Below are 27,932 nucleotides of genomic sequence, written 5' to 3'. Positions count from 1 at the left end.
CACTACTGTGCATGAAAGGAACTGTCACTTCAAGGGCATGAGCATGCGGTAGGCTCAGGAAATAGTACAGCAGTGTCAGGCTGGAGCTGGAAAATCAGATTAGATAGATTCAGAGAAATCTGCATAGTGAGTTGTCCACGTGACCTAATACTGAATTAACCGCAATAATCAACTATTTGATACTAGGTAAGGAAAACAGAATAAGAGAAGAAATAGAGGATAATCCATTAAAGATCCTCGATACCTTAAATGTTGCAAATACCAAGGATTTCCTTACGTTCTTTAAATGTAGGGTTGGAAGATATAGAAAGCCGATCCAGCTTCAGGGTAGTCAATGCTAATTCTAAAGCGATTAGATCACAGGAGAAGCTTATTCACTGGCAGAGTATATCTGATCTGGACCAGACCCACTGATTTCTGAACCCACCACCTGTGTAGCTACGGACCGTCGTCGGTTACCCCTGGGCAGACTGAATCTAAATCATTTTCATAACATGTACCTTCTATTCCTACATAAGTTCTGCAAGCGTCGATGCTGTCATGTATTACCCCACATTTAGTAATCTACTAATCTTGGCGTTAACGAGCTTTGGTCGCTTTCATTTCCTCAGGACTTCTATTCGTGATTCTTCCAACTATCCCGAGGTCTGGAGGCGTCCGCTTGGACATGACCTGGGCAAGTGCGTTGAAGAAACCACTTCGCGCAAGGAATAGAAAGAATCATTCGCTCTAATAAACATTACAAGAAAAAGTGTACATATCTGTACTCCCAAACATATGAAGATTCTTCAGCGTCTCCGCATAACAGAGACGGATTCGCTTCCTTTATATGCGCACGCGACACCTGCGTAATCACATTCAGAAGAATTTTTGCAAATGTAGAAAGATTCACTCAAATATAGTTGGGATCCAGAGTGCAGCCAATGCAGTGCAATTCGCCCACTCCTGTTCCGTTATCTACGGTGATATCAGTGCCTAAAACTTTCTAGTTGCGGTTGACCAATCGATTAAACTTTGCGGTTTGCGTGGCTCGGGACCTGAGAGCTTAACTCCACTCGTGGCGGAAGAGGACCGGTTTAGGAAACCTCCCGACTCGCCTCGATCGGTCCAGACAGACTTACTTGCCCGGCTTTCTAATATTCGAAATGATGATTGGCACATGCGTAGTTTGTGACGACAACGGGGAAGTGATTGCGAAGAGGCATGATCAGGAGATCTTTGCGTGTGGAGGGTACGAGATAGGGATATGATCCCTAATTGTTGGACACCCTGATATACGGATGCCAATCAGGTCCTTGTCGACATTGGAAATGTTAAACTTCGAGAAAAGAGCGGAGAGGAAACCCTTTCTCTGCTTTCTCAGATCTTTCGATGCAGTTCCTCCTGTCCTTGATACTGCTAATCGGTATATATTGCTTTTTGTATACTGCGAAGATAGAAGATCTAGAAGTATGCGAGGTGATTGACCCTACTTTGATCCGGTTCATGGCTTGGAAAATGTATACAGTCATTCCTCGAGCCTAGAAGTCTTGTAGAAGACCGTCCCAAGATTGATGGATCTAAATAGAACATGCTAGAAGCCAATATTAACAGTCTCGATCATAGGGGTCCTAGCTGCTTGATCCAACGACATGTCGTAGGGAATGTTATTCATCTGAATACAGGTTGCCCTAGTGATGAATAATATGTGCTGGTGTTGTCAATAACCTTTAGTAAGAGTGGGTATAGTGCCTGTCACCCATTGAAGGCAGAGGCAGTGTGACATCATCCCAGCTGGAAGGCAGTTGAATAAGCAAGCCACTGATCGAATAAGACTACGGACAACAGCATATGAAGGAAAATTTATCCGAAAAGACCTTATCAGACAGAAGGGGACGCGAACAGCGTCATAATGCATGGTACCTCATTTCGGTGATGCTGGTTCCTTATGTGTACCGAGAGAGACCGAGGTACAACGATAATCTGCTAGGCAACAGGCTCAATATGAGTGGTGAATGCACCAAGAAGGATGTGTGGATGTGTGGATATGTGGCAAAGGTACACGTTCTTACAATGCAGCACCAGCGCCGATGACATCATATCGGGTGCTCTGTGCTCGCAGTGGATATCGGGGCAGTGTTTTACTCCGAGTTAGGTGCATCGGTATGGAGCAGCCGGAACTCCGGAAGCCATTGAGACAAATCACAAGTGTGCCCGAGGGTGCATCGTGAGTCGAGTGCCGATGCCCTGATTGGGCGCATATGAAGTTTCTCCCCGGCGAAGATCCACCGGTGGATCTGCCCGGCCCGCCCCACTGCAACCCCAAAGTCCCAAATCCGGTTTGGAAACGAACTGCTCCAGTATGACAACATCCACAAAATGAATGATCGAGTAGGATGGTATATCTATCGGACGACCCGGCAGGGGATCTAGTCGTGTCAGACCACTCTAAGAGAGGTATAGTTCTTATCTTTGCCTGTTCCTGTGTGATAGATGATATCACACTATGTATCCCCACGAAGAACAACCCCAGATCCAGTCATCTCGCAGTTCCTTTTCCGATAAGGGCAAAGAGAGCCAGGATAGCGGGGATGGTATGGTCCCCGCATTTGGGCTCACTGGAGCCGCAGAGAAAGAGGCCGGATCCATACGCTCAGACGGTAGACGCGAGCTGAAGGAGAGCGACTGTTACGATAAGCTGGCCTACTGCTGGCCCAGATGGAAGAAATGGTCGTACCTTGCCGCCATAGCATGCGTGCAAATATCAATGAACTTTAACACCTCTGTATTTCCCAATGCTGTGAAGCCGTTGTCAGAGGCTTTCAATATCGGGGAGCAGGAAGCCCGAACGGGGCAGATGATTTACTTGATCACCTATTCTATTGGATGTGAGCTGTGGGCGCCATGGAGTGAAGAATTTGGTCGCTGGCCCATTCTCCAGCTTTCCATGTTCTTGATCAATATCTGGCAGATTCCAGCTGCCTTGGCGCCTAATTGGGGGACGATTGTTGTTGCTCGTGGATTGGTCAGTCCTTTGTACCTAGGACATGAGGTGACTTGTGCTGACATAGTGTAGGGTGGTATTTCAACCGCTGGCGGTAGTGTCACCTTGGGTCTAATTGCAGATCTTTACGAAGCCGAAGACCAACAGTTCCCTCTGGCTTTCATCGTCTTGTCATCATGCATCGGAACAAGTATCGGAGGTGTGATCGGTGGACCTATTGAGCGCTGTACGTTCCCGTCACCTTCAACTGTCAGCCATCAATCATTCACAACCACTAACTCTGCATCTCATAGACCTTGAATGGCAATGGTTCTTCTGGATCATGCTCATCTTCGGCTTCGTTGTCGAGGTAATCCTCCTCTTCGTCCCCGAAAGCCGCTCCACAATCATCATGGACCGCGAAGCCAAGCGCCGCCGCGAAACCGGCGAAGACCCGAACATCTACGGACCCAACGAGCTCAAAAGCCCTCGCATCTCCCTCAAAGAAGCCGGCAAGATCTGGATCCGTCCCTTCTACATGTTCCTCCGCGAGCCCATCGTCCTCTGCCTCTCCCTGCTCTCCGGATTCTCCGACTCCCTCATCTTCACCTTCCTCGAGAGTTTCTCCATCGTATACGAAGAGGGTTGGGGCTTCGGTATCCTCGCCCAAGCGTGGGCCGTCATCCCGATCAACATCGGCTACGTGATTGCGTACTTCTCATACTTCCCATGGTTCTGGCGAGACCAGAAAATCCGCGACGCAAAGGGAGACGATGCACTCCCTGCCGAGCGGAGACTGAAGTGGCTTCTTTATCTCGCCTTGCTCGAACCGATAGGTTTATTTGGCTTCGCTTGGACATCGCTAGGACAAGAGTACGGTGTTCCGTGGATTGCATCCATGATCTTCTCCACCCTGGTCGGTATTGCCAACTACGCTATCTACCTCTCCTCCGTTGATTACATGGTCGCTGCGTACGGTGTGTACTCTGCTTCTGCGACCGGCGGAAATGCCTTCTGTCGGGATCTGCTGGCAGGTATTGCCGCTATGTATACCACTCCCATGTATGAGAATATCGGTAGTAAGTGGCATGTTGAGTATGCTACTACTATCTTGGCTTGCCTTTCTTGTTTGGTGGTGTTGCCCATCTATATCTTCTACTGGAAGGGCCCGCAGATTCGCGAGAGAAGCAAGTTTGCGCAGACGCTGGCGTCGGATCGGAAGGCTAACCAGGGCCATCGGGTCAGTAAGGAGGATGCTGCACCGTAAGAAGATGAATAGATGTTATGTCGTTGGACTTGGAAGTCTGGGACTGGAAGTCTTGATTTGAACATTATGCTGGCGTGATGTGATGCTTTAGATATGGATTGATGACTTGTACATAAAAATTATGACTAGATGCACTATAGAGGGCTGCTACGATAAAGCCCAACGACTTTCGAATTTATTCCTAAGAACTTATCAAATTGCTGTAAGCTATTCTGTGATGAAAAAGTATACGAAGATGAAAAGGACATCATGCTGGACAGAGTCTTGGGCTTTTGTCCGGAATTGGCTACGAGCAAAATTATCTAAGCATTCTGCCCCTTGACCAGTAAGTCATGCCCATACATGGTCTACCTTCTGCGAGTGTGCTACTTTATCTTTCGTCATTAGCTTCCTCTGGCTAATGGCCACTGAATAATCATGTCGATAAAGTCACTAATTCTGTAGCGAGAGGGAGGAGGAGTATTGCAGCACTCCTCAGGGCATAGACCGCGTGAAGCCGGGAAGAGCAGTCGACACCACGCCCCAACCATTCAAATAAGATGCAGTGGAAGTAAAACCCTCTAGTAGAGTCAGTACATAACTCTCATTGGTCATATAGCCACACGTGTGGAATCCAAAAAGTATATCGCGCATATGACGAGTTTATGAGAGCCCAGGACGCGAGATGAGGCGTGGGTGGGGAAGTCGAACAAAGAACGGAGATTTTTGGTACAACACGAGAAGTCACACAGATCTTGTGCAACAGGAAGTAAGTATCCAGGGTATAGACCGGTTTGTATACCTTCTTTGGGTAATCTGTGTAAGCTGTTGCCAGACTTGCTGGCCGAACACGGCCGTGATCCGTGTTTGCTGGCGCCATGGAAAGGGAAAAGAGTGGACGATTGAGTTTTCGGCTGCATGTAGTAGCCACGCTGTTTGTATATCAGAGAATCCAGAAGCCAGCAGTAGTGCCATTTCATCCTATCTATTTTCTTCGACTACCATGTTATCAATCCATGGCTTCGGAGCGAGATAGAGAGCTTGGGCTCCGAACGGGAGCCTCGGGCAATGCAAAGAATGGGACGATATGCGTCAAGTCTAGCTTAACAACAGAGACACTCAGCCCGGAGGAAGACAGAAGAATACTCCGAAAGATTGACCTCTGGTGGATGCCAATTCACCTCCTGAGGAGTACATCATCGAAATAACAACACCTTCATAGTCTGCTGCCTGTCATGTCCATTTCATATATGCTACAGTTCCTGGATAAACAAGCCCTCTCACTTACAGCCATCCTAGATCTTCCTCGCGACCTTCATCTTAGCGGCAGTGAATATCCTTGGCGAACGACTCAAGTTGACGTTAGATTTCAATCAAAGCTCTTTCGAAAGCCACTGAGTATGACCAACCACAGGATGAACGTATATTGTTCACGTTACAGTCCGATATTCGGAGATTAGTAAGGAGAATGGGCCGGAAAGAGTGCTAGAGTACGATATTCTAAACATCCAATCTTCGCTATTTCTTGTGGTCATTAAGTTAATAGAGCATATATAACGCATGAAAGATCGCATCGACGCATATTTTTCAACCAATATTAGGGATTTCCGACGACCAAGTAGCAACATAAGCCCGGGTAGGAAGGAAAGCCAGTGTCCTAAACATCTCAACAATAATGAACAATCTTGCCACAACATAAGCAACCGTGAATGGGATTAGCAAGATTGCAACAAAATAGAAAAGCGCAGTCACAAGAGGTCGTATGACCTGGAAGAAGACCCTCAGGGCCTGGACTGCAATCGCACGGGTTGATCTCCGGTGGTGTGGCGATGAAGCTTGGGATTCTTCATCTCTGATAGAGTTCAAAGGTAGGGGTGTTGATTTCTCCGAGTCTTGAAGAGCGGCCTCATTTGAGCTGGGATCAGGCCCGGCGTCGCCATCTGTGTTGGGGCTTGAAGAGACTTGCACAAGGCTGGCGCTCGAGACCGCGGGGGCAGGGTCTCCGGGATCGATATCTTCAGGTGAAGAATGGTCAGATCCGTATAACCAGCCTTTCAGGGCATCTTCGACTTCATCAAGTCCGAGCAGCGTGAAGAAGAGCAATGTGCACGCCACAACGCAAACGGTACACCACAATGCGGCTGCCCACCAGAGATATCTCTCCACCTTGGTGGGGAACTGAAAGTCCCAGGCTATGAGGTGAATGCCCCCAAAGACCATACTGCCGATAAACATGGCCATATCGGTGACCATATCGCTAGTGTCATCGGGGTGTTCGGAGTCAATGATGAAACCATTGCCTACTGGATCTCCTGGTTCCAGGTCGGATTCAAGCAACACTCGTACCCCTTTTATAACTGCAGTAAGCATCTTGACGCCCCTCTTCTCAGTATCTCCGCGAGCTTCTGTCCCTTTGCCGCCCCCTTCGTTGCAGTACTTGCACTTGTAGAACTTCCACTTCCTGTGCTTCTCATCATATTCAGGAAATTGAGCGTCTTCGAGCTCATTTATCAGCTCTTGCTTCGACCCAGCATAGTCGAACAAAATCGGAAGATTGACCCCCTTGGGCTTCCCATTGTTGACGATATACATTCCCACCGCACACACCGCAAAAGCCACCACGGTGACTTCCAGCTGGGTCACAGCCAGACCATATATTGCTCGCGATAGGATTTGAACAACAACCCAAAGAATCTGTCCGATGGCGAGGATCCGCATGAATGCGTCCGTTTTGGACCGATCGTTGATTTCTTCCATGGATACATTCTCTAACCCTGATATAGAGGTCTTTGTGGTGCAGAGAAGTTTGAAAGCCTCGTGAGCCGTCAGATAGTAGACTTCGGACTTCTGTGCAGGATCCTTGGTGACGGTTGCTTGCTTGCCCTTTTCTTCTCTCGCATGGGAGAGCGTCGAAGTGATTCCTTGCAATTCATTCGAGTCAGCTTGTACCGACGTCTCATGATCTGCAGGGTCGGCGTTATCGGGATCGATGTCATTTCGGGTTTCCGTACTCTGTTTCTCATTGTTCGAACCAGGTAGTTCCCCATTGTCCGAATCAGATTGATTCTCATTGTTCGAACCAAGTTGTTCCCCATTGTCCGAATGAGATTGAATCTCATTGTTCGCATCAGATTGTTCCTCATTATTCGTATCAGATTGAATCTCATTGTTTGAACACGATTCATCCTCCTCATTGGGAGTGTATCGTAGCGCAAACCCTCCCATATTAGCAAACAGAACATGAGTCCTCGTCCAGTTCTTCTCTTTGAACACATTCTCGTAGTGATAAAACAAGGAATGGGCCCGGACTTGATCATCCCAATATTTGGCGAAGGAGACTTCCGGGGCAAGCACCGTAAGAAGAAACCATTTGATTGGATGTTGATACTTGTCAACCATCCATTTTAACCATTCCTTGAAGTTCTTTATCTTCGGTTTCGGTTCATTTTTGGGGATGTTGAGATGGAGCACAGTCCAGGTGCAGGCGAGGATGGTGAAAAGGGACGACCAGAGGATTTGCAAGGTGCCGCGGGTGTTGGGGGCCGTCACGAAGTTGGCATGCTGGGGTGGAAGCGTGCAATTTGTATGGACTGTATTGAATGCTTGTACGCTGGATACTAGAAGAAGATGAATGAGAATAAGGTGGATAGTCCAAGAAAGCATCCTGAACATGTTGTGTGGTCATGGAGATGCGATGGGTTCGCACCTCAGCCATGAGTGCGGAGAACCGTGGTAGCTTTGTTATATTGATAAAACATCTCGTTCGGAGTCATTGGTATCAGTAGTAGAACCTCTTTTCGGGCATGATCTTCATGGGAGGAGGGGCTCGCGCATGCAGCTATAATGGTGCTTATCTACGTAGGGTTCAATGTATGGTGATGTGATCGGGGACCATTTGATCGGCGAACGGGTCGGGCCTGAAGTTTGTGCATGGAATGAAACACGTCAACTGCCCCCACCTTCAGATATATGCCAACCTTTAGCTGCATTGTCTATCCCTCACTCAGCTCTGTCCGCAGCATAGCCTATCATCTGCACGCCTCTTATAAATAAAGGAGGATCAACCCAGAAGATCTGCGCGTTCAACTACATAGCCTTGGGCAGAAACTGACAAGGCTGCGAAAGACTTGACCTTGTAAGGCTATGACCAGAGGGGTTCGTGCAGCTTTAGGTTGCCTAAACTGGTTACTGATCCTACCCCTCTTGTACAATATCACAGAAGGGAAAAGGAGCTGATTTCGAAGGGAAATTTGACTTCGAAGGTCTCGAACATACTCATAATTCGTATACTAGATCTAAATCTGCCAAAAACGCCGGACATGTTCTGCATGGGAGACAGATGTAATGCTACTTCCAAGCTCAGATTTAAGTATCTAACTACTACGTGGATTCGAAAGAACTGGTACAAGACATGCATATGGTATCCACGCATGTTGCCATAGACATGCGGGAACCTGATTCCGAACAAGATCACGCCATAGTTATCGAAGGAAGCGATTCATAAGAAGAATCGGTTGTGATTGGTTGGTTACTACAACCCCAAATCTTAGGCCTGCAGCTCTAGTAATTGCGAGAAATATCAAGCGCTTCTCGTTGCCCAGTCAAGGAAGAGTATTCACAGCCTCACTTCGGATGTAGATACGGCAGCTTCATTGGGAGGAGTCCCAGGAAGATATAGGTCCCCGACGAGCTACGTGCGGGCATTCGGGTTACTCATGACACTGCGTGAACTAAACATTCCCCAACTACCATTCTAGTCGCCGACCGATATGCACTCTCATCGAGGCAGCCCTAGGCAAGGCCAGCAACTTGACGTGATACACGATGATAGGTATCATTCATAGGTTCTACGATGTGATGCTAATCAGTCTCGTGCCTCCAGCATAGGAACGAAAGGGCCAGCTGGTGCGGAGACATTGCCCACATGATGGCCATGAACTGTATGCTTGAGGGCTTATGGTGTTCGGACTTTAGGCATGATTGCAAACTATGTCTAGGCTCTTACCGGCCGGTTCACCGGAAATCTTCTCCACACCCTAGTTTCCTTTCTTTCTCTGAACGGACCCCTTTATTGAGTCCATATCAGGCGCAAGATCGATAGCGCACCAGCAGTTACCAACCCAGGGATAGCAGCGTGCCGCCCAATATGTCCGCAATAGTAGGTGTCGCAACCGACCTAACCCAAATGAAATAGACTGTGGGGGGAATAGAGAAGATCATAGTGACTGGGGTTTCCCGAAGCCAAAGGATTATTCAAAGTTCCTATTCGCGCAGTGCTTTCCTGCAGCTCAACCATCCTTTCCCGTTACAGAGGCACTAGCAACCCAGCTCACTGTCTTTCTTTTGCTCTCCTGTTCAAAGCAATAATACCTGACTCAGCACCAATAGTCCAGTCACCAGTCCAGCAGTGGATACTGTCTTGGATGCCGCCGAGGAGGAGCACGTTTTGTAGCCCGCCGTGCCTTTCGCTCGCAAGTCAGCTACTACTCGCTACCAGTACCAAGACGGAAAGCTTTGGAGGTAAAGGGAAGAAGAAGGGGTAGAAGGGAAATCATTATTGGAAGATATGTACCTGAAGCGTAATAACACATATTATCGTAGCTCCACATACTGTCCGCCCACCGGGTGTAGTTGAACGTCCCGTTACACGAAGAGTACGTGCACTCCAGGGCCTGCGTCGTCCAGTTATTCGAGACCCCATTAGCATTCTCGCAGATGCACTTGAGATCGGAGCGGTGGGTGCTGGCGGCTAATGTGGTGTAGTTGGTACCACAGGTCCCGTTGCTGACCAACTGCTGGAGATAGTCGGAGTAGCAGGGTCGGTAGCACGCCAAGAAATTATCGATAAAGGCGTCGAACGAGCAGGGAATGAAATCCATCGTGAGCTGAAGTGCAAACACAAACAGGAAGGAGAAAGGAAAGACAGGAAAAGAAACTCTGAGGCTCAACAGACACAGACGACGCACCTTCACAACGAGGGAGAGAGAAATCTCTGTGTCGTTGGCCCCGGCAATATTTTACGGTCCTTCTCAGACCCTATACTGGCATAGTCTACCATTATCGTTGGTACTAGCAAGTAGCTTTCCACTAGTAACCCCTTAAGGAAAATGAGCGATGAAAGGGAAGTCTTCCAGTTTCGGGTAAGTTCATGTGGGCCCCACTGACAATTGATGGTTCGGCCTTAGCGAAGCTTGTTGCAGCCATTGCAGAGTTAATCGGAGACATTTATGCAATGTGGCAGAGACGCGAAGTGCATGCTGTTTGGTGTCTCTGGTTTTGGAAGGGACTGAGCTCTGCTGATCAGGGTCTCAGGGTCCGAGGGTCTCAGGGCTGAAGATCATTCGAGGCTCTCAAGATAAAACAAAAACGTGATCATTATAGGGGCATTTCCGGGCTCGGCAAATCGGCAACAACACCGGTTGCTCCGATCCGATTTGAATTTCGCTTTCGGAGGATCTATCCATAACGGCCCTAATTTCCTGTTCAGGAGCGATTCTAGGGAGTATGGCCCCGTCCTAGAATTCGCACTAATCCTAATTGACACTCGGTGGTTGACTGCATTATAACGAACCGTGTCTCATCTATCGGCTTAGAGAACTATGATCTAGATTGATAGTGAAGAAGAGGCTTGTCTGAATGAAGGGATCTTTCTATCTGAAAAGAACTGTGGAAACCTCTGCAGTTATGATCCGAAGACAGGAAAAAAATCCTACATAACGAGGCCGATGGTGATCATCAAAGTCCTCTTCTGCTCAAATCGCCGCAGCCAACCTCGCAGCCACCTCCCCGGAAACCATCTCCCCAACCCCGCGAAGCGTACAACTCTTCCCCAACAGCATCAGGAATGGTACATCCACACGGAATGCCCCAAACACCCAGTTCCGGAACTCGGCAGCCAGCATACTGTCCATCCCGTATTTGGCGAGTGGGCGAGATGTGTCCACTTCTGACACGGCCATGAGGACCAGACTGCCGAAGCGGGCAGCGATATGGGTAAGAACGGCATCGGATAGGGAAATACAATTTTTAATCGCGGTCATGATCTCCGTAGGCAAATTCGGGAATGTTCTGCTCTCGTTTGAATTGTGTTTAGATTGGCTGGGTTTGTCGACGGTGGTGGTGGTGGCAGCCAGGCTGAGAAGAATGGCACGAGGGTCGGTGGAGATAGGTGTTGACGTTGGGCACAGGGGGTCGGTTTCGAGGCCGGTGAGCAGGTGGGCCTTGGAGAGAGGATCATTTGATGCTGGCATATTGCTGACATCTGCGATCGCATTGAAAATAGCGGCATCAACTAACTGCAACACTTCCTCCTCCCTAATTGGTCTCACTCCTTTTCGCGCCAACATGGTGGCAATCTCGGGATGGTCGTGCAGAAACCCTAACTCGGTGACCATTCCCAACCCCAAGGCCATCGCCGGGAAGCCCTGCGCGCGCTGGTACCGGGCAAACGCGTCCAGGAAATGGTTGGCCGCACAGTAATTCGCCTCAGCGGCCGACCCCACGCTGCCGGAGATGGAGCTTATCGAAAGGAAGAAATCCAGGCTGGTGATGGGGCTACCTGGCGTGGTGGTGTTCTGTAGAGCGCGATGCAGATTCCAGGTCCCGTGGACCTTGGGGTCAATAGCAGCATGCCACGCTTGGGTCGTCATCTGGCTGAACAATGCGGCGTCGACGCCCATGGCTGCCTGAATGACGCCGCCAATGGGATAGCGTGCGGCAGTCATGAGCCGCTCGACGGCGCTGAGATTGCGCACATCCCCCTGGATGACGGTACAGTGCACCCCCTGGGACTGGAGCTCCTCGACCAGGGCACGCGCGGCGGGCTTGGAAGTGCCGGAGCGGCCGAGGAAGACCAGCTGGCGCGCCCCACGACGCACCATCCACCGAGAGATACTACGTCCCAGGCCGCCAAGACAGCCTACGAGGATGTAGGATTTATGGGGGTAAAAGCGAGCATTATGACGCGCAGGCTGCATGGGGAGGACAGCGGTGGGATCTTCCAGACTGATGACTATTTCGCCTATCCGCTCGGGACTGGAGAAGCGGCGGAGGGCTTGCGGGAGCTGAGTGATGTCGAATACTTCTGTCGGCGACGCAGAGGTGTTAATCAACCCAGCACGGTGCAAACAAAGGACATCGTCCAGCAGGCTGGACCAGGTCCGCCGCAGAGCGGTATTAGGGTTGTTGTATAGGTGGCTGAGGTTAATCGCGGTGAAGGTAACATTGTTCAGGAAAGGCCTCATCTCCAGCTTGCCGCTATTGCTCAGGTCTACATTGCCAATCTCGATGAACCGTCCGAACGAGGCGCACACCCTCCAACTGGCGTGCAGCTGGTCGCCAGTCAGCGAATTGAGGACGACGTCCACGCCGCGGCCATGTGTCGCGGCCAAGACCGCGGGGAGAAAGGTAGTGCCCTCGCAGCTGAAGATGTGGTTCTCCGGAAGGTGGCAGTGGGCTATGAGGTGAGCCTTTTGAGCATCGCTGGAGACGGTGGCCAAGACAGTGGCACCGGCGCATTGGGCGACCTGGATGGCTGCCAGTCCGACTCCATCAGCGGCGGAATGAATCAGGACCGACTCACCCGGCTGCAGGTTTGCGCGATGATGTAGTGCGTAGAGTGCGGTGGCGTGAGCAATGCAAGATAGGGTGTGCTCATCCTCGTCGTCCTGCAGACGCGCACACGCCCATTCAGGCACGACCTGACAGGTTTGGAAGTGCGAAGGTGCCATTACCACCACACGGTCCCCAACCTGAACGCGCACCACCTCGGCGCCCACCCTTTCAACGACGCCCGTGTACTCTGAACAGGTGGTCGCATTCTCCGTGTCGACCTTTCCTCCGAACACGTTGAAGTCCTTGACGTTAAGCCCAACGGACCGTACCTGCAATTGCACCTCCGTGGGGCCGAGCGCCGTCGTGGTCGTTGTACGTTGAACTTCATCATGGATCTCATCCAGACGTTGATAGTAAATGGTGTCGAATTGACCGGGACGCTCAATTGACAGCCGTGCACCACCTGTTGCGCGCACATTGTCTAGGCTCCTGTCCTCTCTCAACTTCCGTTCCTCTGCTCCATTTTGGCTTCGAAATTTGGCATTCAGCGTCTCGTCCGGTGCGAACCGACTCACGTAGGGAACCCCGTTGAACTCGCAGAACTCGAAGTCCTGTGGTCCCAGACCCTGCTGGAAGAGGACTCCGGCAATGTTGATGGCCGTCTGCGCATCATCAAGGCTGGCTGGCTGTGAAACATGGTAGGTGAAGAATTGCAGGGCAGGCTGTTCCAGCATCAGGCTACGCGCCAGCCCGTTGACCAGCATCATGTCGGGATTCAACCCTTCGAGCGGATTACCACCGGTGATCCAGACAACACGCGCCGCGTGATCAGTCAACAGCTTAATCCGGGAGAGCTCTTCGGGCGACACGGTCGCCAGCACTGGCTTCTCGTACTCGAGAAGCGAGAACACTATGCTACCCGCGGGGATGGAGCTGGAGGAGAGATCGTTGAAGTTGAGTACCTGGGTGGGCAGGGAGTGGACACTGCACAGATGCTCGACCAGGGCCGTTGACAGGCGACTTGGTGCTTGGTGGATAACAAAATAGCTTGCCTGTGGCAGGGAGTTGCTCTTTGAAACGGATGTTTGCGCGAGGATAACTATCCCCTTCGTCTCCGCAGCACTAGTGCCACTGGTAGGGCCACAGGGCCACGCCTCGCCGGTCAGGGTATGCGGAAGCTCAATTTCCCTACTTGTACGTGCCAGCACCAATCCGTCAGGCGCCAAATGCCTGCGCAGCAGGGATTCCTTCTCCGGAAAGGACAAATATTTCTCGGCATGTGTGGGCAGGAGTATCAAGTCAAACTCTTCGTCTGCCGGAAACTGGGCTGATACTCCTTCACTCTTTGGCTTTGACTCCCCAGTGTCCAAGTCCACGGGAGTCTTCGACATGAATGGGCTTCCATCATCATCATCGTCACTAAGAACTGATGCCACGCTAAAAGTTCGAAAGCGCGGAAAGTCACTCTTGGCCTGCAGCGCACCAAGAAACCGTTTAGTGAGCCCCGTGCTCTCACCACCCACCTGCAGTATCCGTAGCCCAGGGTTCTTATGCACCACCAACTCGAGCAGCGCCCCAAGTTTCCCTAGTCCCTCCTCCTCCTCCTCTTGCGACCCACTACATTCAGTCTGCTCCCACCCCAAGACCTGGGAGATATGGGATGCGGGGGGCAAGCCCAGGCCGTACACATCCGGCCGCCAGACCACACGACACATGGGATGCCGGCGGTGATCTGCTTTCTCCTCCTCCTCCTCGAATCTATCCGAGATGACGTACGGGGCAAACCGTACCTCATGCAGCATGCCACAGAGCGTCCCCGTTAATGACGACGTAAGCTCGGCACTAGCAACCGCAGTACCGAACCCGGTGCGCCGGGCTATGGCAGAACAAACAGCGTTCTCTTGCTCCGCGGCCGTCCGTTCGAGATCGGGAACACTGAACATGGCCAATGCAATGCGGGTCGGGACCTTGGCCCGGAGGTCTGCGGAGACGCCGGAGGTGGTTGCGACAATGCAGGCCTGGAGCATGGCGTCGATGGAGATGGGGTGGATGGCATAAGGCTCGTGATCAGCGGGAAGAGATTGCTTGAGGGGCATGATAGCTTGACAGAACTGGCTTCGTCGGGCGCGGGGCACACGGAACGCCTCAATGGACCGGAAGCTGGGGCCGTAGTTGAGGCTGCCCTTCTGAAGCCGGTCATACCAATCACCAGCGGCTGCGGCCTCAAGTACGGCGGGATCATCCACTTGGGGTACTACAGAAACCATAGTGGTGTCCAGCATGATGGATCCGCGGGCGTGCGCAGTCGGCACACCGTCGCGGTAGGAGCTGATCTTGAACTCCCAGACAGTGGCGGAGTCGGAGGTGTAGGTCAGCATCTTGCGCGAAAGCACGGTAAAAAGCTCCACAGCGGCGGACGCGGTCGAATTCTCCTCGGGCAGGGGTAGCGCGGCGAAGATGTGGACGTCTTCCAGCTGGAAGCAGGGACTCTGGGACCAACTCATGTCGGCCGCCTGCAGCATCGCCTCCATGGCCATGGCCAGGTATCCAGCCGCCGGAAATACAGGGGTGTTTTCGAGGCGATGGTCCTTCAGCCAGGAGACATCCTCAACGCGGATGACGTTCCGCCAGACAAGATCCAATCCATTCCCGCCGGGCATCAGCGAGCCTAGGAGCTCGTGCCGTGGATAGCGACGGCCGCGGAACTCCCTACTGGGCCGGGACTCGTTCCAGAGTATGCCTCGGTAGTGCCATGGATAGTTGGGCAGGCCTTGCACAGTCTTATAGCCGCCATGGGCGGAGCCCAGGCAGATTCCATTGACGACATCGAAGGGGATATCGTGGCCGTGCAGCCACAGCGAACCTACCAGGCCGAGCACGCAAGCTAGTCCGTCTTCGTGGCGCCTGAGTGCCGAGGAGTAGCGCATGCTCTGCTCGTCCCGATGCAGGTGCATGCGGATTTGCTTCAGGGGCAACTGCATTGTTGAGTGTGGCCCCAGCTCGATCAGGTGGGAGCATTCCTCCTGGCCTCCACTCTTCGTAAGCAGAGCTTCTACAGCCGGGGCGAAGAGGGTCGGACTCTCGAGGTTGGATCGCCAGTACGCTGGATCTACCGCTGTGACCTGCGCGCTCGTCACGGTAGAAATGAACTTGGCCATTCGACGGACGCGGTGGGAAGTCCCCAGCAAGGAGAAAGCCTCCTCGAGCAGGCATTGATACTCCTCTCCGAGGGCGAGCATGTGGTAGGAGTGATATGCTATTCCGCCCGTGGACAGCTTACGGTGGAAGATTCCCTTCTCCACCAGAAGCTCCGCCAGGATGTCGACGGCGTCGGCGTCCCCGGAAACGGTGGTACTGTCTGGGGAGTTGACGCAGGCCACTTGCAGACGACTGACCAAGCCAGCGTGCTTCGACAATTCCGTCTCGGCGGCTTCCCGCGAGAGACCTACGGCGATCATCCCGCCCGTGAGCTGGGAGGTCGAATGCTGGGACTTGCTTGCGAGATACCCGCGATAGTAGGCGATGGTGATGGCCTCGGCGGACGAGACTAGACCGGCGGCAAACGCAGCTCCGATCTCTCCGGAAGAATGGCCTATCGTACTGTCGGGGAAGATGTCCCAGGATTCGAGTAGTTGGACCAGCGCCACCTGCAGGGCAGTGCAGACCGGCTGGGAGCGGACAGGATCATAGATTGAACCCGTCTCGCCGTCCCGCAGGAGTGCCTCCTCCAGGGTCCAGGATGGTCCCTGCGGAAGCTGCTGCAGAACCACATCCATTTGACGGATCGTGTTGCGGAAGACGGCGAACTCCTCGAAGAGCTCCCGACCCATACCGGGCCACTGGGCTCCCTGACCGGTGAAGACAAACGTAATGGGATAGGCGTGGCTCCCACCGGTCACAACGGTGTGGAGAGGAGCTTCCGAGATCCTCTGTGCAAGGGGTTCATCGCGTCCCGGGAGAAGATAACCACGGGTGCTCATGTGTGACCGGCGCGAGCCAAGCGTATGGGCTAGATCAGCCATACGGACATTGTGGTAGTGGTGGGACTTGAGGGCACGGACGCGGTGATCGAAGGAGACCGCATCGGCGGCGGAGATGGGAAGCAGGACTAGACGATGAGGTCCCTCAGCTTCTGCCATAGCAGCCTCCCCATAGTTAGCTGGCAAGTGGAATTGTGCATCTTCCAGAATGGCATGCGCATTAGCGCCCCCGTAGCCAAATGAGTTGACACTCGCCCGTCGTACCTCGCCGGCTGTGGTGGTCCAAGGCATCAAAGAAGCGGGAATTTCGATGCCCGGGAATGCCAATTTAGGGTTTCGTTGTCGTAGCCCAACTGTTCCCGGAAGCTCGCCATGCTCCAATGCCAGCGTACATTTGATGATACTGGTTATGCCACTCGCCGCCTCGGAATGGCCGACGTTGGCTTTCGCTGAGCCGATCAGGAGCGGTAAGGTTGCTGGCCGTCGGAAGACGTGCGACAGACTCTCAACTGAAGAGAATGAGGGACTCATCAGATACGAAAGTGTTCATGTGAGGTGGGAGGATGTTCAGGATGTTCTGCTCACCCTCAATTACGTCGCCCACCGCTGTGCCAGTTCCGTGGCATTCGACATACGTGGTAGCCGAGGGATCGAGTCCTGCTTTGGTGTAAGCTTTGCGGATCACGGCCGCTTGGCCGTCCACGATGGGCAACGAGATGCCCGAAGTCCGCCCGTTACTATAGTTAGTTACCAATGGTCAATACAGCTTTGACTTCACTTCACCCACCGCGCGATTCAATACTTACGCGTTGATGGCCGATCCTCGAATGACAGAACGCACAGGGTCTCCGTCACGCAAGGCATCGTCGAGCCGTTTGAGGTACAAAGCTCCCACCCCGTCCGCCCGCCCGTATCCGTCTGCCGAAATATCAAACGTGTGGCAGGTTGACGAAGGGGAGAGTACTCCCGTTTTCATCGTGCCTAGATGCTGTTCGGGGGAGAGCACCAGATTCACGCCGGCGACAACCGCAGCATCGCACTCTCCATCCTCCAGGGCCACACAGGCGAGATGCAGACAGTACAGGGAGGAGGAGCAAGCGGTGTCGAGGACCAAGCTGGGGCCTTTGAGGTTGAAGGCGTGGGAGATGCGGTTGCTGAGGATGGTCGTGCCCATGCCAGTGGCACTATAGCGGTTGAAATACTCTGGGTCGCGGGCCTGCATGATCTGGAAATCCATGGTGAAGTTGCCAACGTAGCAGCCAGTGTTGGAGCCGGAGGCCGCCTCGAGAGTCACCCCGGCATCCTCCATGCTCTCGAAGACGACCTCAAGCAACTTGCGCTGTTGTGGGTCCATATACGTCGCTTCTAGGTTGTTGATGCCGAAGAACTCGTTGTCAAACTCCCGCACGTCCTGGTCCTGCAGGAAATACCCGCCGCGCATATTCATGCTGCCTGGCCGGTCCAGTCCCCGCGGATGGTAGAAAGCTTCGACACCGAACCGGTCTTGTGGCACCTCACATTGTCCGCTGCGACCCTGGCATAGCATCTCCCAGAATCGGGAGCTGGAGTCAACCCCGCCGGGCAGTCGACAGCCTACAGTACAGTCCAAGGATTAACTTAAAACCCTTCGTTTGTGACCGGTTAGGGAGAAGGACCTACCAATACCACATATCGCAATAGGCTGAGCCCGTGGAGATGGCGACCGCAGCGTCGAATGTGAAGAAGCCGCAGCTTCCAATTGCTCGGGAGTAGGTAAAGGAGAGGCTGGCATTGTGAAAGGCACAGATGGGAAGAGAATCTTGAATATGTGGGAGATTGGTTATCAGACAGTACATTACTTTTATGAATTGATCGTCTGGTGGCTCCCGCAGCTGACATGTGCAAATCATTTTTAAACTTCGTTTCTAGTCGCCTCAGGATGTGATAACTTCCCTGAAGGCTGAGCTCTACGTGTGATTTTCAGCCGCCGATATGTCCTGATGGGCTGGGGGTGAGACCCGGAGAACATCGGTATCAGTGTAGGATGGCAGGTTCCACCATTGTATCTTCATCTGGTCACCTCGTTGGACAGCCTCGTTACGTATAGCTTACTTACTCTGAGCGATAAGGCCTGTACTTTACGGAGGAAAACACCAGAAGGGATGAGGAGGTGTGTGGCCTGCAGGATGTCGTTCCCGGTGGATTACGCGGGGGCAACTCTGTTAGTGATTGGTATGGACCCTTGCTAGTAATGCTGCTAGCAAGACCGTCACATCAAACAACAACCTGGTGCGGTATTGATAGCCGCCTATCAAGACTAAAGACCAAATTCCGGGGAACTGCAGCCGTGGAGGTCTGCAGCATATAGGGACCGTATGACAGGGAACAGTGGTGGTGACATTACTCCGAGCATGATTTGATATACTCCTTGGGGGAAATCATACAACCTCACAGAGCCATATGTTAGAATAAGCATTCCAATATGCCACCAGGTGTTGACCGTGCAACTGCCAGTGGTCCTGCTGCCGGTAGGACCTGTGGTACCGCTCGCTGGCACCTGAAACGAACGGCTCTAATTTTACATATGTCAATTTGGGTGGCACAGTCAAAGTCTGCCTTGGATCTATGCGCCTATGCTGCTAGTTCGTCTTACATGCAGTGCACACCCTGGCGCATGATATTTTCCAATGCCCTTAGTGATGGAATTGTCCTGTAATGTTACCGTTCTACTCGAATTACGTACTTAGACCACAAATTAAAGTTCTTGATGGAGTGGACCTTGTTTGCTACTTGTCGTGGCACTATCGCGTAAACATACCTGCACCATCCTTGTGTACATAATGTGTTTTGTTTGCTTGTTTATTGTCGGGTAGCCCTTACACGGCCGCACAAAGCGATAACCCAGGATACTATGGCTCTTTTCGGACAACTCAATCTAGTCTAGTTATTCCTTGACGTCGTGCGACGGCCAGCAATAGGGAATTCAGCCTCATGCAATAATAACCCCTCACTGCTGATCGTGCAACCTCCCCTCCCCCCAACACCTAACAACTCTTCCTCCCTACCAAGCTAATGAGGAACCCGGACAAAGCCGTATCTACTCTACAGCTCTTTCTTCCCCTCCTTCGTGTCAAACCACGGACCAAAAAGAATCTCATCCCGCAACCAACTAATGAGCAAACACGTCGTCCCCGGCCCGAGGAGGAGAGAGCTCCCACACGCAACAGGGAGAAACCACGACCACCTGAACACTCCACCGCGGGACTGAAAAACGGTGGACCAGGCTCCCTGGAGCTCAAGGGCAACCACCACCAACACTACCAGATAGGCAATTAATTCATCCCAGAGCAGGAATCCTTGGACCCCATCGCCAGGCGTGGTAGCGGGGGGTAGGGCAAGCGGGGGCACGAAGATAGCGGATGGGTGAAGCTCTGCACGATAGGCCGGGGTAAAGATTGAAGGGAAGAAGATCGTAGAGAGCGAAAGGCCCAAGATGGAGAAGTGGAAGGCGACACTGATGATGAGAGCAGGGATGTTGGCTGCGCGAATGGCGTGGAGGTGCGCTTTAGGACCGGTCGTCGCCACCGCTGGAGAAGCGCGGGGGGAGAGGCAGTAGAGAATGGGGTACACGAGGAAGGGGTACATGTTCCAGGCGCCGATGATAGATTGGTGCGCTGTGCTAGCGGGATGGGCCGAGAAGACGCCCATCAGGGCTGCGGGGATGAGATAGCCAAGGATAATGGCGGGCAGGAGCAGCTGTTTGACTAGCCCTGGAGTGGAGACGGTGGAAGCACGCTGCAGTAGCTCGAACGAGCCTACGACGGAGACTTTGGACTTGGGGACAGTGGGCGCTGATGTGATGTAGCTAAATGCCCAGATCCAGCCGGTCACTCCGAGGGAGCAAATTTGGAAAAGGGTGAGCCAGAGGGTTGGTCTTGCGCGGTCAGGCATAAGATTTTCTGGTTTGGCAGTCTCTTGTGATTGGGTGTGTGGAAAAGATCAGAGGCTGCTTACCGTAAAAGACTGGGTTTGCTGCCGCGCTGGGCATTTGTGTAGGCGATCACCAGGCAGGGGAGCAGCTGTCCCAAAAAATACAGGGCCACCGCGGTGGAGGAGGGGTGGGAGCCGTCCACCACTTCATACCAGAAGACCACCAAAGTGGAGATGATGTGGTCAATGGGAATGCGAATGCCAGTGAAGGTACGCTGGAGAAGCACTTGGGTACCAGGGAGCTGGCCATTGGGGTCATCCAGCACTTTGGTCAAAAGTTCGGTGGACCCGTCGAGGGCGGTACGACCCCAGGTTCCCAGAACGCCCACAATCCCAAGAGCGATTAGGAGAGACTTGGCGGGGAAAAGGGTTGACATGGTGGATGTGAAAAGCAAGAAAAGCAAACAACGATTGATGGTGGATGTTGGGTCAGTCGAAGGCGAAGATGCGGCGGCAAATTTAAACTGAAACCCAAAGTCAGTGTTGCGAATTCGCGGGCTTTTTGTGATACCTCGACAAGAGCGGTGAAATGGAGAAAAAAAAGGGGGAAGGGGGGAAGAGAAAGGGCAGACTGAGGCCGAGAGAAGGCTACGTGAATGATCCCTGTATGACATGCATCATTCACCAAGATCCAATGAAGCAGTCAGCAGCACAGCGTTTGCTCGAGACTAGCAGGGGAAGTGTCTTGGAAATACCCTAGTCACTCTTTGGCGGCCAAATGGCGGTAAAACATGTAACCACCCTATTACAATACTCATACAGCATGTACTTAGGGGTTGATTGAATCTTGGGAGGAAGTAATGCTGTCAGCTTAGTGCGGCTGATCGCATAATACCGACTACATATGTACTCCAGACTCTATATGCTGACTGAGGTTACGCCTTGCTACCTTACATTGTGCCGGATGCCCGCCCCCCGGGTGGTGGGGATTGTGATGCTGGTAGAATCACTTCAATCATCGGCTGGCATACTAATAAGTAAGATGTGTTCAAAGACCAAGGAAGAACCCTTGTGATGAGGTATAAATCCTATAGGTGGGCGGGTGACTGCGGCCTTCCCATCATGTAACCCCGACCTGCAGTGCGCCTGTCAGATTCCACTTCCACTGTACCTTTTGGAGTGAATTCCCTGTTTACTGCCAAGAAGCTAACCACTTAGTGAGGTAGTAAAGAAAACTAGGATTTCAAGCCCAGTGGCTTAAAACACGCATCACTCATCACTTAAACCTGGGTAGGACCACTACGGGTAGTTAATGTGAGGTGTCTGATTCTCCTGTGCAGCGCGCAGCCTCCCCAGCCCTACACCCTAAGCGAGGGTGACTTTTGTCCGAACCAGCTTGACCTCTTCCAGAGACATATTCTCGCTGATCCCATAGTCTGGAATCGCCGTCGACCCTGATAGACACATGTGCGAACCGGACCCATCGCGTAAAGACCGCCACTGCGCACCCTTCTTCTGCGGACACCCACTGGTCACCGCTGCCTTGTCGTAGCGACCGAAAACATCCTTTAGCACCGTCGGAACCATGGGGAGACAGGCACAAATAATGGCACAATCGAGTTCAACCACGTTCCACAATGCCACCAGCAGCAACGAGTCTAAGGGCAACCCGCAAAAAGTCATTAGATTCGGTGGGATATGGCTCAAGATGAGCGGTCCGGGGGAGAAAGCCTTACAGGATTCATCGTTCATATCAAGCTCAGCAACCACGATAACGCGTATAATGCTCGCCACGCAGATGCTACAAATGGCTGAAATCAGCAAGAAGTCTAACTGGAAGTAGAGTCGCGTTGAAATACTTCAACTTACAATGCTCCTAACAGAAAGACAAGGGAGAGTTGTCGTTTTCGTGCTTTGCTGAGATTGAGCTTCCAGACCAGCGGCTGCGGCAGGGCCAGAATCACAATGTCGAGCACCAAGTTCAGCACGCCGTAGGTGATCCAGAAGGGCTTGTAGGCGATATGAGAATGCGCTACCCAGGGCTGCCACTCCCCAACGACAGGGTGCGAGGCGAAGATCAGCCCGCAGGCCGTCGATATGAACCACCCGACCACTATCGCGCCAAGGATCCAGGTGGCGATGCTGAACGCCCGATTGATCGCAAAGATGCGACGGTAGAAGAGAAGAACGGATAGTTTAGCCAAGGCAAGGCCAGCGGCTGCCAAGACATCGGTACCGATGAACGTCTATCCTCGACTTTTCAGTATGGATTGTGGAAAAGGGGACGAGGAAGGAAGGGTAATGGATTCTAACTTGAACGAACGGCTGTGCTTTGGCCAGATCTGAGTAGAACTGAATCATATGATTCCCTCCATGGCCGATGGTGACCAACAGCACGGTGGTAACCATGAAGGCATAGCCAACGACGAGTGCGGCCAGGCACACCCAGTCATCCCATTCCACGCTTGCTCGTCGTCGGGCAAAGAATCGCACCGTGACGAACACCGTAGCCAAGAAGGTCATCACCACAGTCACTACCAAGACGTGGACTCCGCGGGGGGTGATCCCCTTGTCCAGCGGCGGATACTTGGTCGTAACTTGAGACGACATGATAGTACCAATACTGCAGTGCAGGATGCCGGCGGTAGGTGGTTAGTAGTAAATGAGTGCAGGCTGCTTTCAATGCTCAGACTAGAACCCCTTGACTACTTTATATATCAAGAACATAAAGTGTGAGACCAAGTAGGTTGCCTTTCAGCCCCCAAGGCCCGTTGCTATAAAAATTCGCTAGCTTGCCACCCCCTCCCTCTCCCCCTCCCCTTCCACCCTCCATGGCGACATGGATGCAGAGGGTATGTGGTGTTTAGGTTTGCGCAAGGCTGAAATGATCGAGGTCACGCCAGTCCCTTGCCGCTCTCCGGAATCCCAAAGGGCCCGTACCGAGCCTTGCAATCACCGCCGTAACACTGCCCTGATTGACTAGCCGAGTGGTGATAGACAGGGTTCTGTCTTTCCGCCTATAAGAGAGTAGAAAGATGCAGCTCATCATGTATGTCAGCAGCACCCTTCTTGTCCAGGAAAGGGTTTGTGTCTGTTTCAGGCACCCTCATGTCGATCAAATAACACTCGCCCCTTATTCCTGACGGAAGTGGATCGACTGTTGGCCTCCATCCCGGCAGTGGGAAACACAATGGCTTCCTGGTCTTCTAGGTGGCTTTTCTTTCTACCTTGTCGCTTCTCCGACGGTAGACAGCAGCATTTTACCTGATTCTTAGCTGCGCCTGCAAGTCAGGTCCATCAATCAGAAACGGGCAGTTCACCGTCACTGCAGTGATTTCGTGTCATAGAAGAGCGGAAACAGTAAGCATGGTTGGAACACTCCTATCATTTTCCTGTGGATTTTTTAGCAAGACGTGTTGTACGCAAAAGGGGAGAAAGGAACAAAGGCCAAAAGGCATAGCAGAGAGACTTGTAACAATGAACCACTCCAGGAATGCGGGAATGCACATCTGTGGGGCTTTATTATTAGATTACATTTTGGATAAGTATCTAACCAGCAGAGTTTGTTATTCGTTCCTTAGCTAATTTATCTCATAATCAAGCTAGCTGTATGTTCTAGTAATTAATCCGTAACTAGCACGGCTATCACACTGAATACCTGTGGGGTATCGGGAGAAGTATGACTCCTGCCCCTTTGCGGGGTCATCTATGACAATTTTATATGGGCTTGCAGTGCTAACAACGGCTTCCACCTTTTTGGTTCCCTTGACGATCATGATGTTTCTCAGAACATAAACATCAATAACCGTATAGCTACCCCCTGGAGCTTGGGGGAGATCTCTTCCGGTCAAGATAGAGAAGTTGAGATCTTGTATCCGATGAATGCGAATATAGAAATGTTGCTGGCGAGAATAAGTTCGGGCCGAGAAATCTACGCCCGAACTCAAATTGACTCAGTGTAGTACCCCCAAAGCGTTCAACTGAACTGGAAAAGGTAGCCCGCCAAGAAGCGGTTGAGGAAGATACAGCAATAGGCCAAAGTACCGCGAAGACAGTGGAAGCTGTCGTTACACTTATCAAGTATGGTGTGTATTTATAAACGTTCGAGACTTGCGAGCCTGTCATGATGCTATGATATACTTCAAATTGCACTCACGCTCCAGACGCTGCTCCACACGGATAGTACCATTACTCAGAATTGAAAGCCCATATAAACGATCGTTGATAATCAATCCTATTACACTACCAGACTGGTAGATACGTTCTTTGAGCTACCAGTAGTGCATCGCTCTGCACTTACGAAGTAGACGCAAGGTTAGTTCTAGTTAGAACTGACTTGTCCCTTTCACAAATTGACTGCCCTAAATTCCAGCTGGAGTGATGATAGGTGTATTCGATATCGAGTGGTCATCTAACCATGGCCGATTCGGCAGTCCCTTCGGGCCCAATGGTTCCAATCCCGGAGTGATTCTCCATATACAGTAAGCTGACCCCCACGAAGCAATCCAGAGGGGCGACCAGAAAACCAGTGCTTCTGTATGTTTCATGATGTGGTCAATAAGCTGCGATGTTGTCACACACAGCTAGAACGGCCAATAGGCAGCAGAAGCCGAAATGAGATCTTAGGGGGGGAACTAGGATTGTCTGTCTTTCGATACGAGAAATTTCACCCAGGACTGATCCCACGAAACTCTTACTCCAAGCTCAATTAGATATCCCTTCTTTGATCCTTGCCAAGAAAGTGTACGGTGATATCATCATAGTCATCTTCGTATAGCAGAAACCCGACTCCCTGCTCGGGTTGAAGAATGACTAACTATAAATTCCCAAGCGATCGTCCTGTACGGTGTTGATATGCTCCAAACTGACCAAAGCACTCCGTAACAAAAAGTTTTATCATTCTCACCGCAGCATGTTGTTCCCCATTCCCAAAATGCCCGCTACTCCTAAGGACGGAGAGGTAGTGATCCCTCTGCTGTTTTTCGTCCAACGTATCCAACGGTACTGCCCCATACACTATCCTTGGGCAAATATCCATCCCATAGCTAAAACGGCCATGTCTCCAGGTTGATCTACGAAGTCCCCTCCGATGAAGAGGCCATGGAAGTCGTGGATGACAACTACAGTCCGGATGCGGTATTTGAGTAAGCAGTCACTTCTCCATATCTTCACCACTCCACATGATACCTATACCCCATATCCACATAGCAGGCGTATGCATATATGCCCCACAAACCTGTTAGAACAGTCAATGGCCTAACCTGATAATGCCCCTCCACCAACAGATGGAACTCCGAGCGACTGGATCTAGATGGATTTAAGAACTTCGTGCGAGAGTGGCGCACTCGCTATACCTTCCTCGACTTCGAGTTCCACGAGGCAGTCGCCACTCCTGATGTCAACGACGAACAGGGACGAGGGGGCACGATTGGATTCGCCCTGAAGGGGCGTGTTGTATCCAAGGATGATGGGAAGATGTATGGAGGAAAGGCGCAGTAAGTTTCCTGTTTCGGCTTGTTGTCCCATGCATAAATCTGATGTAGTGGACTAGTGCCATCTTCAAGGTTGAATGGAAAGGTGACCGTCGGGTCATCACCAACAATGCTCAGGTCTTGCAGGGACCATACGTTGTTGAAGATGAGAGATAAACTGATTGATAGTGAGATTGACTGGCGTGGAATGATGGTTCTGATCCTTAGGTGATCATAGCTTACGAATGGGATTTAGTATGAGAATGAATAGTAAGGGATAGTTTGAAGAGCAGTTAACTTATTCTCAGTAGCATGCTAATTCGACCAAATCCATGCTTTTATTGGGGGACTAAAAAGGGACCTGAATGCTTTAACAGTTACTCAGTGAAGAGATGCTAGCATAAGTACTCGAGTCATCTCTTTCTCTGCCTCTGTTGTGGCGGTTCTTCGAGTGGTTTTATAGTGGCTTCAAAAGCGGACTGGCCGTACGTTATGTTCACCGCAAGTGTAGGTAAATGAAAAGACGTAAGACAAACACTGTCTGCTAGATAGAATAGCTATGATAAAAGTCACAAAGAAATAATAATTATGCCTGCGAGTTGTACCATCCAGGCAGAGGATATGACCTGGCAGGGTGTTACATCATGCGTCATGGCTACGGCATAGACCTGCACTCCACGGTTTGCTAGATATGCTACTCTGCTGCCTCCCTTACCAACTACAACTTCAAATTGCCATCGGTATACTAAGTATCTGTCAACAATTCATATATACAACATGTCTCGTCGCACTACCATTCCCGAGCAGCCACCCCGACCCTCCTCACTAGGGAGCTGCATCCTCTACGGCTGCGGGGCGGGACTGCTCGGGGTCGCCGCGTAAGTCTGATAAGCACCCTATCACATACCGAATCACTACTAATAGGCGAACTACTTTGCAGAATGACCGTCGGAGAAAAGATCGAGCAATACTTCACTGGCCGACCGAGTTCATACGTACCGGGTCACACACTGGAGCGTCTCCTCCGACTTCCCGTCCGGCCCGATTCCGAACGGTTCGGATTGAACATGGCGATGCACTACGGACAGGGAGCAGCTGCGGGCATCATTAGAGCTCTTATGGGCGCATATGGTGTTCGTGGACCATTTGCCGATTTTATGTTTATTTCCATACGACTTATGATCGATCAAACATTGGAAAATGTGACTGGTGTTGGGGCACTTCCATGGTAAGATGATCTGGCAATCATATAAGGTGCATCTTCCGAGGGGGAGACTGACTGGATTTAGGACTTGGCCCGTTAACGAGCAAATTATTGATATCCTTCATAAGGGAGTGTTTGCGTTTGTCACTGGTTTTTTCACGGATAGGTGGCTACAAGGGTGATAGAGTATGCGGTCCGACGGTTGGGTGGGACCAGTGGCTTTGCAAGGCGGCTGTTCTTGAGAATGAACACAGACAAAATGAAACTGTAGCTTGTAGCGACTAGTACCGACAGATTGGTGGTGAATACCCCGGACTGTGGTCGATGAGAGAACAGAATGTAACCTATGGTGAGAACGACCTTGCTCTCCATTATGCCGCGCCGGAAATCCGGACGTCAGGTACCCTCGAAGTACCTCATGCACTCGGTTGTCCGGAGCGGTATACTACATCTGACCTATTCGCGGAAGTGAGATCAAATGGGACGTGTCCTGATCGATGTCTTGGTAGCTGCACTTGTGTCATGAGTTGCCATTGCTTCTGTCTTCCACGAAAGCAGTCATTTTCCCGACGCTACACTCAAGCATATTTTCTGCAGTTAATTACAG

The 27,932-nt window shown here is 51.7% G+C and overlaps 7 protein-coding genes across 7 annotated transcripts; 3 read left to right on the top strand and 4 right to left on the bottom strand.

Annotated features, from left to right (window-relative positions):
- Window positions 1-2,449: 2,449 nt before the first annotated feature.
- Window positions 2,450-4,393, top strand: ASPBRDRAFT_167706 (uncharacterized protein). The gene is made up of 3 exons (XM_067619627.1): window positions 2,450-3,004; window positions 3,056-3,209; window positions 3,277-4,393. Exons 1-3 carry the CDS (start codon window positions 2,486-2,488, stop codon window positions 4,227-4,229), a joined length of 1,626 nt encoding a protein of 541 aa, XP_067485430.1. The 5' UTR covers window positions 2,450-2,485; the 3' UTR covers window positions 4,230-4,393.
- Window positions 4,394-5,721: 1,328 nt separating this feature from the next.
- ASPBRDRAFT_202997 (uncharacterized protein) lies at window positions 5,722-10,087 on the bottom strand (the record flags this gene model as incomplete). The annotated part of the gene is made up of 2 exons (XM_067621656.1): window positions 5,722-7,825; window positions 9,820-10,087. The coding sequence occupies 2 exons, from the start codon at window positions 10,085-10,087 to the stop codon at window positions 5,796-5,798; spliced, it is 2,298 nt and encodes a 765-aa protein (XP_067485429.1). The 3' UTR covers window positions 5,722-5,795.
- Window positions 10,088-10,857: 770 nt separating this feature from the next.
- ASPBRDRAFT_37382 (type I polyketide synthase) lies at window positions 10,858-18,726 on the bottom strand. Its single transcript, XM_067623715.1, has 4 exons — window positions 18,401-18,726; window positions 17,548-18,334; window positions 17,327-17,478; window positions 10,858-17,250 (listed from the first exon to the last, which is right to left on the bottom strand). The coding sequence occupies exons 1-4, from the start codon at window positions 18,510-18,512 to the stop codon at window positions 10,961-10,963; spliced, it is 7,341 nt and encodes a 2,446-aa protein (XP_067485428.1). The 5' UTR covers window positions 18,513-18,726; the 3' UTR covers window positions 10,858-10,960.
- A 1,096-nt stretch (window positions 18,727-19,822) lies between these two features.
- Window positions 19,823-21,087, bottom strand: ASPBRDRAFT_191427 (uncharacterized protein; the record flags this gene model as incomplete). Its single annotated transcript, XM_067620366.1, has 2 exons — window positions 19,823-20,654; window positions 20,735-21,087. The coding sequence occupies 2 exons, from the start codon at window positions 21,085-21,087 to the stop codon at window positions 19,823-19,825; spliced, it is 1,185 nt and encodes a 394-aa protein (XP_067485427.1).
- Window positions 21,088-21,675: 588 nt separating this feature from the next.
- ASPBRDRAFT_37377 (uncharacterized protein) lies at window positions 21,676-23,453 on the bottom strand. Its single transcript, XM_067623714.1, has 4 exons — window positions 22,964-23,453; window positions 22,520-22,896; window positions 22,387-22,451; window positions 21,676-22,308 (listed from the first exon to the last, which is right to left on the bottom strand). The coding sequence occupies exons 1-4, from the start codon at window positions 23,258-23,260 to the stop codon at window positions 22,016-22,018; spliced, it is 1,032 nt and encodes a 343-aa protein (XP_067485426.1). The 5' UTR covers window positions 23,261-23,453; the 3' UTR covers window positions 21,676-22,015.
- A 2,109-nt stretch (window positions 23,454-25,562) lies between these two features.
- ASPBRDRAFT_50952 (uncharacterized protein) lies at window positions 25,563-26,298 on the top strand (the record flags this gene model as incomplete). Its single annotated transcript, XM_067626648.1, has 4 exons — window positions 25,563-25,651; window positions 25,717-25,794; window positions 25,936-26,145; window positions 26,202-26,298. The coding sequence occupies 4 exons, from the start codon at window positions 25,563-25,565 to the stop codon at window positions 26,296-26,298; spliced, it is 474 nt and encodes a 157-aa protein (XP_067485425.1).
- A 600-nt stretch (window positions 26,299-26,898) lies between these two features.
- ASPBRDRAFT_114065 (uncharacterized protein) lies at window positions 26,899-27,507 on the top strand (the record flags this gene model as incomplete). The annotated part of the gene is made up of 3 exons (XM_067616787.1): window positions 26,899-26,999; window positions 27,062-27,349; window positions 27,411-27,507. The coding sequence occupies 3 exons, from the start codon at window positions 26,899-26,901 to the stop codon at window positions 27,505-27,507; spliced, it is 486 nt and encodes a 161-aa protein (XP_067485424.1).
- Window positions 27,508-27,932: the final 425 nt, after the last annotated feature.

The sequence above is a fragment of the Aspergillus brasiliensis genome (assembly GCF_001889945.1).
Source record: "Aspergillus brasiliensis CBS 101740 unplaced genomic scaffold ASPBRscaffold_1, whole genome shotgun sequence".
Taxonomy (NCBI): Eukaryota; Fungi; Ascomycota; class Eurotiomycetes; order Eurotiales; family Aspergillaceae; genus Aspergillus; species Aspergillus brasiliensis.
The sequence above is the reverse complement of the archived record's forward strand: the minus strand, read 5'-3'. Positions and strand labels throughout refer to the sequence as shown.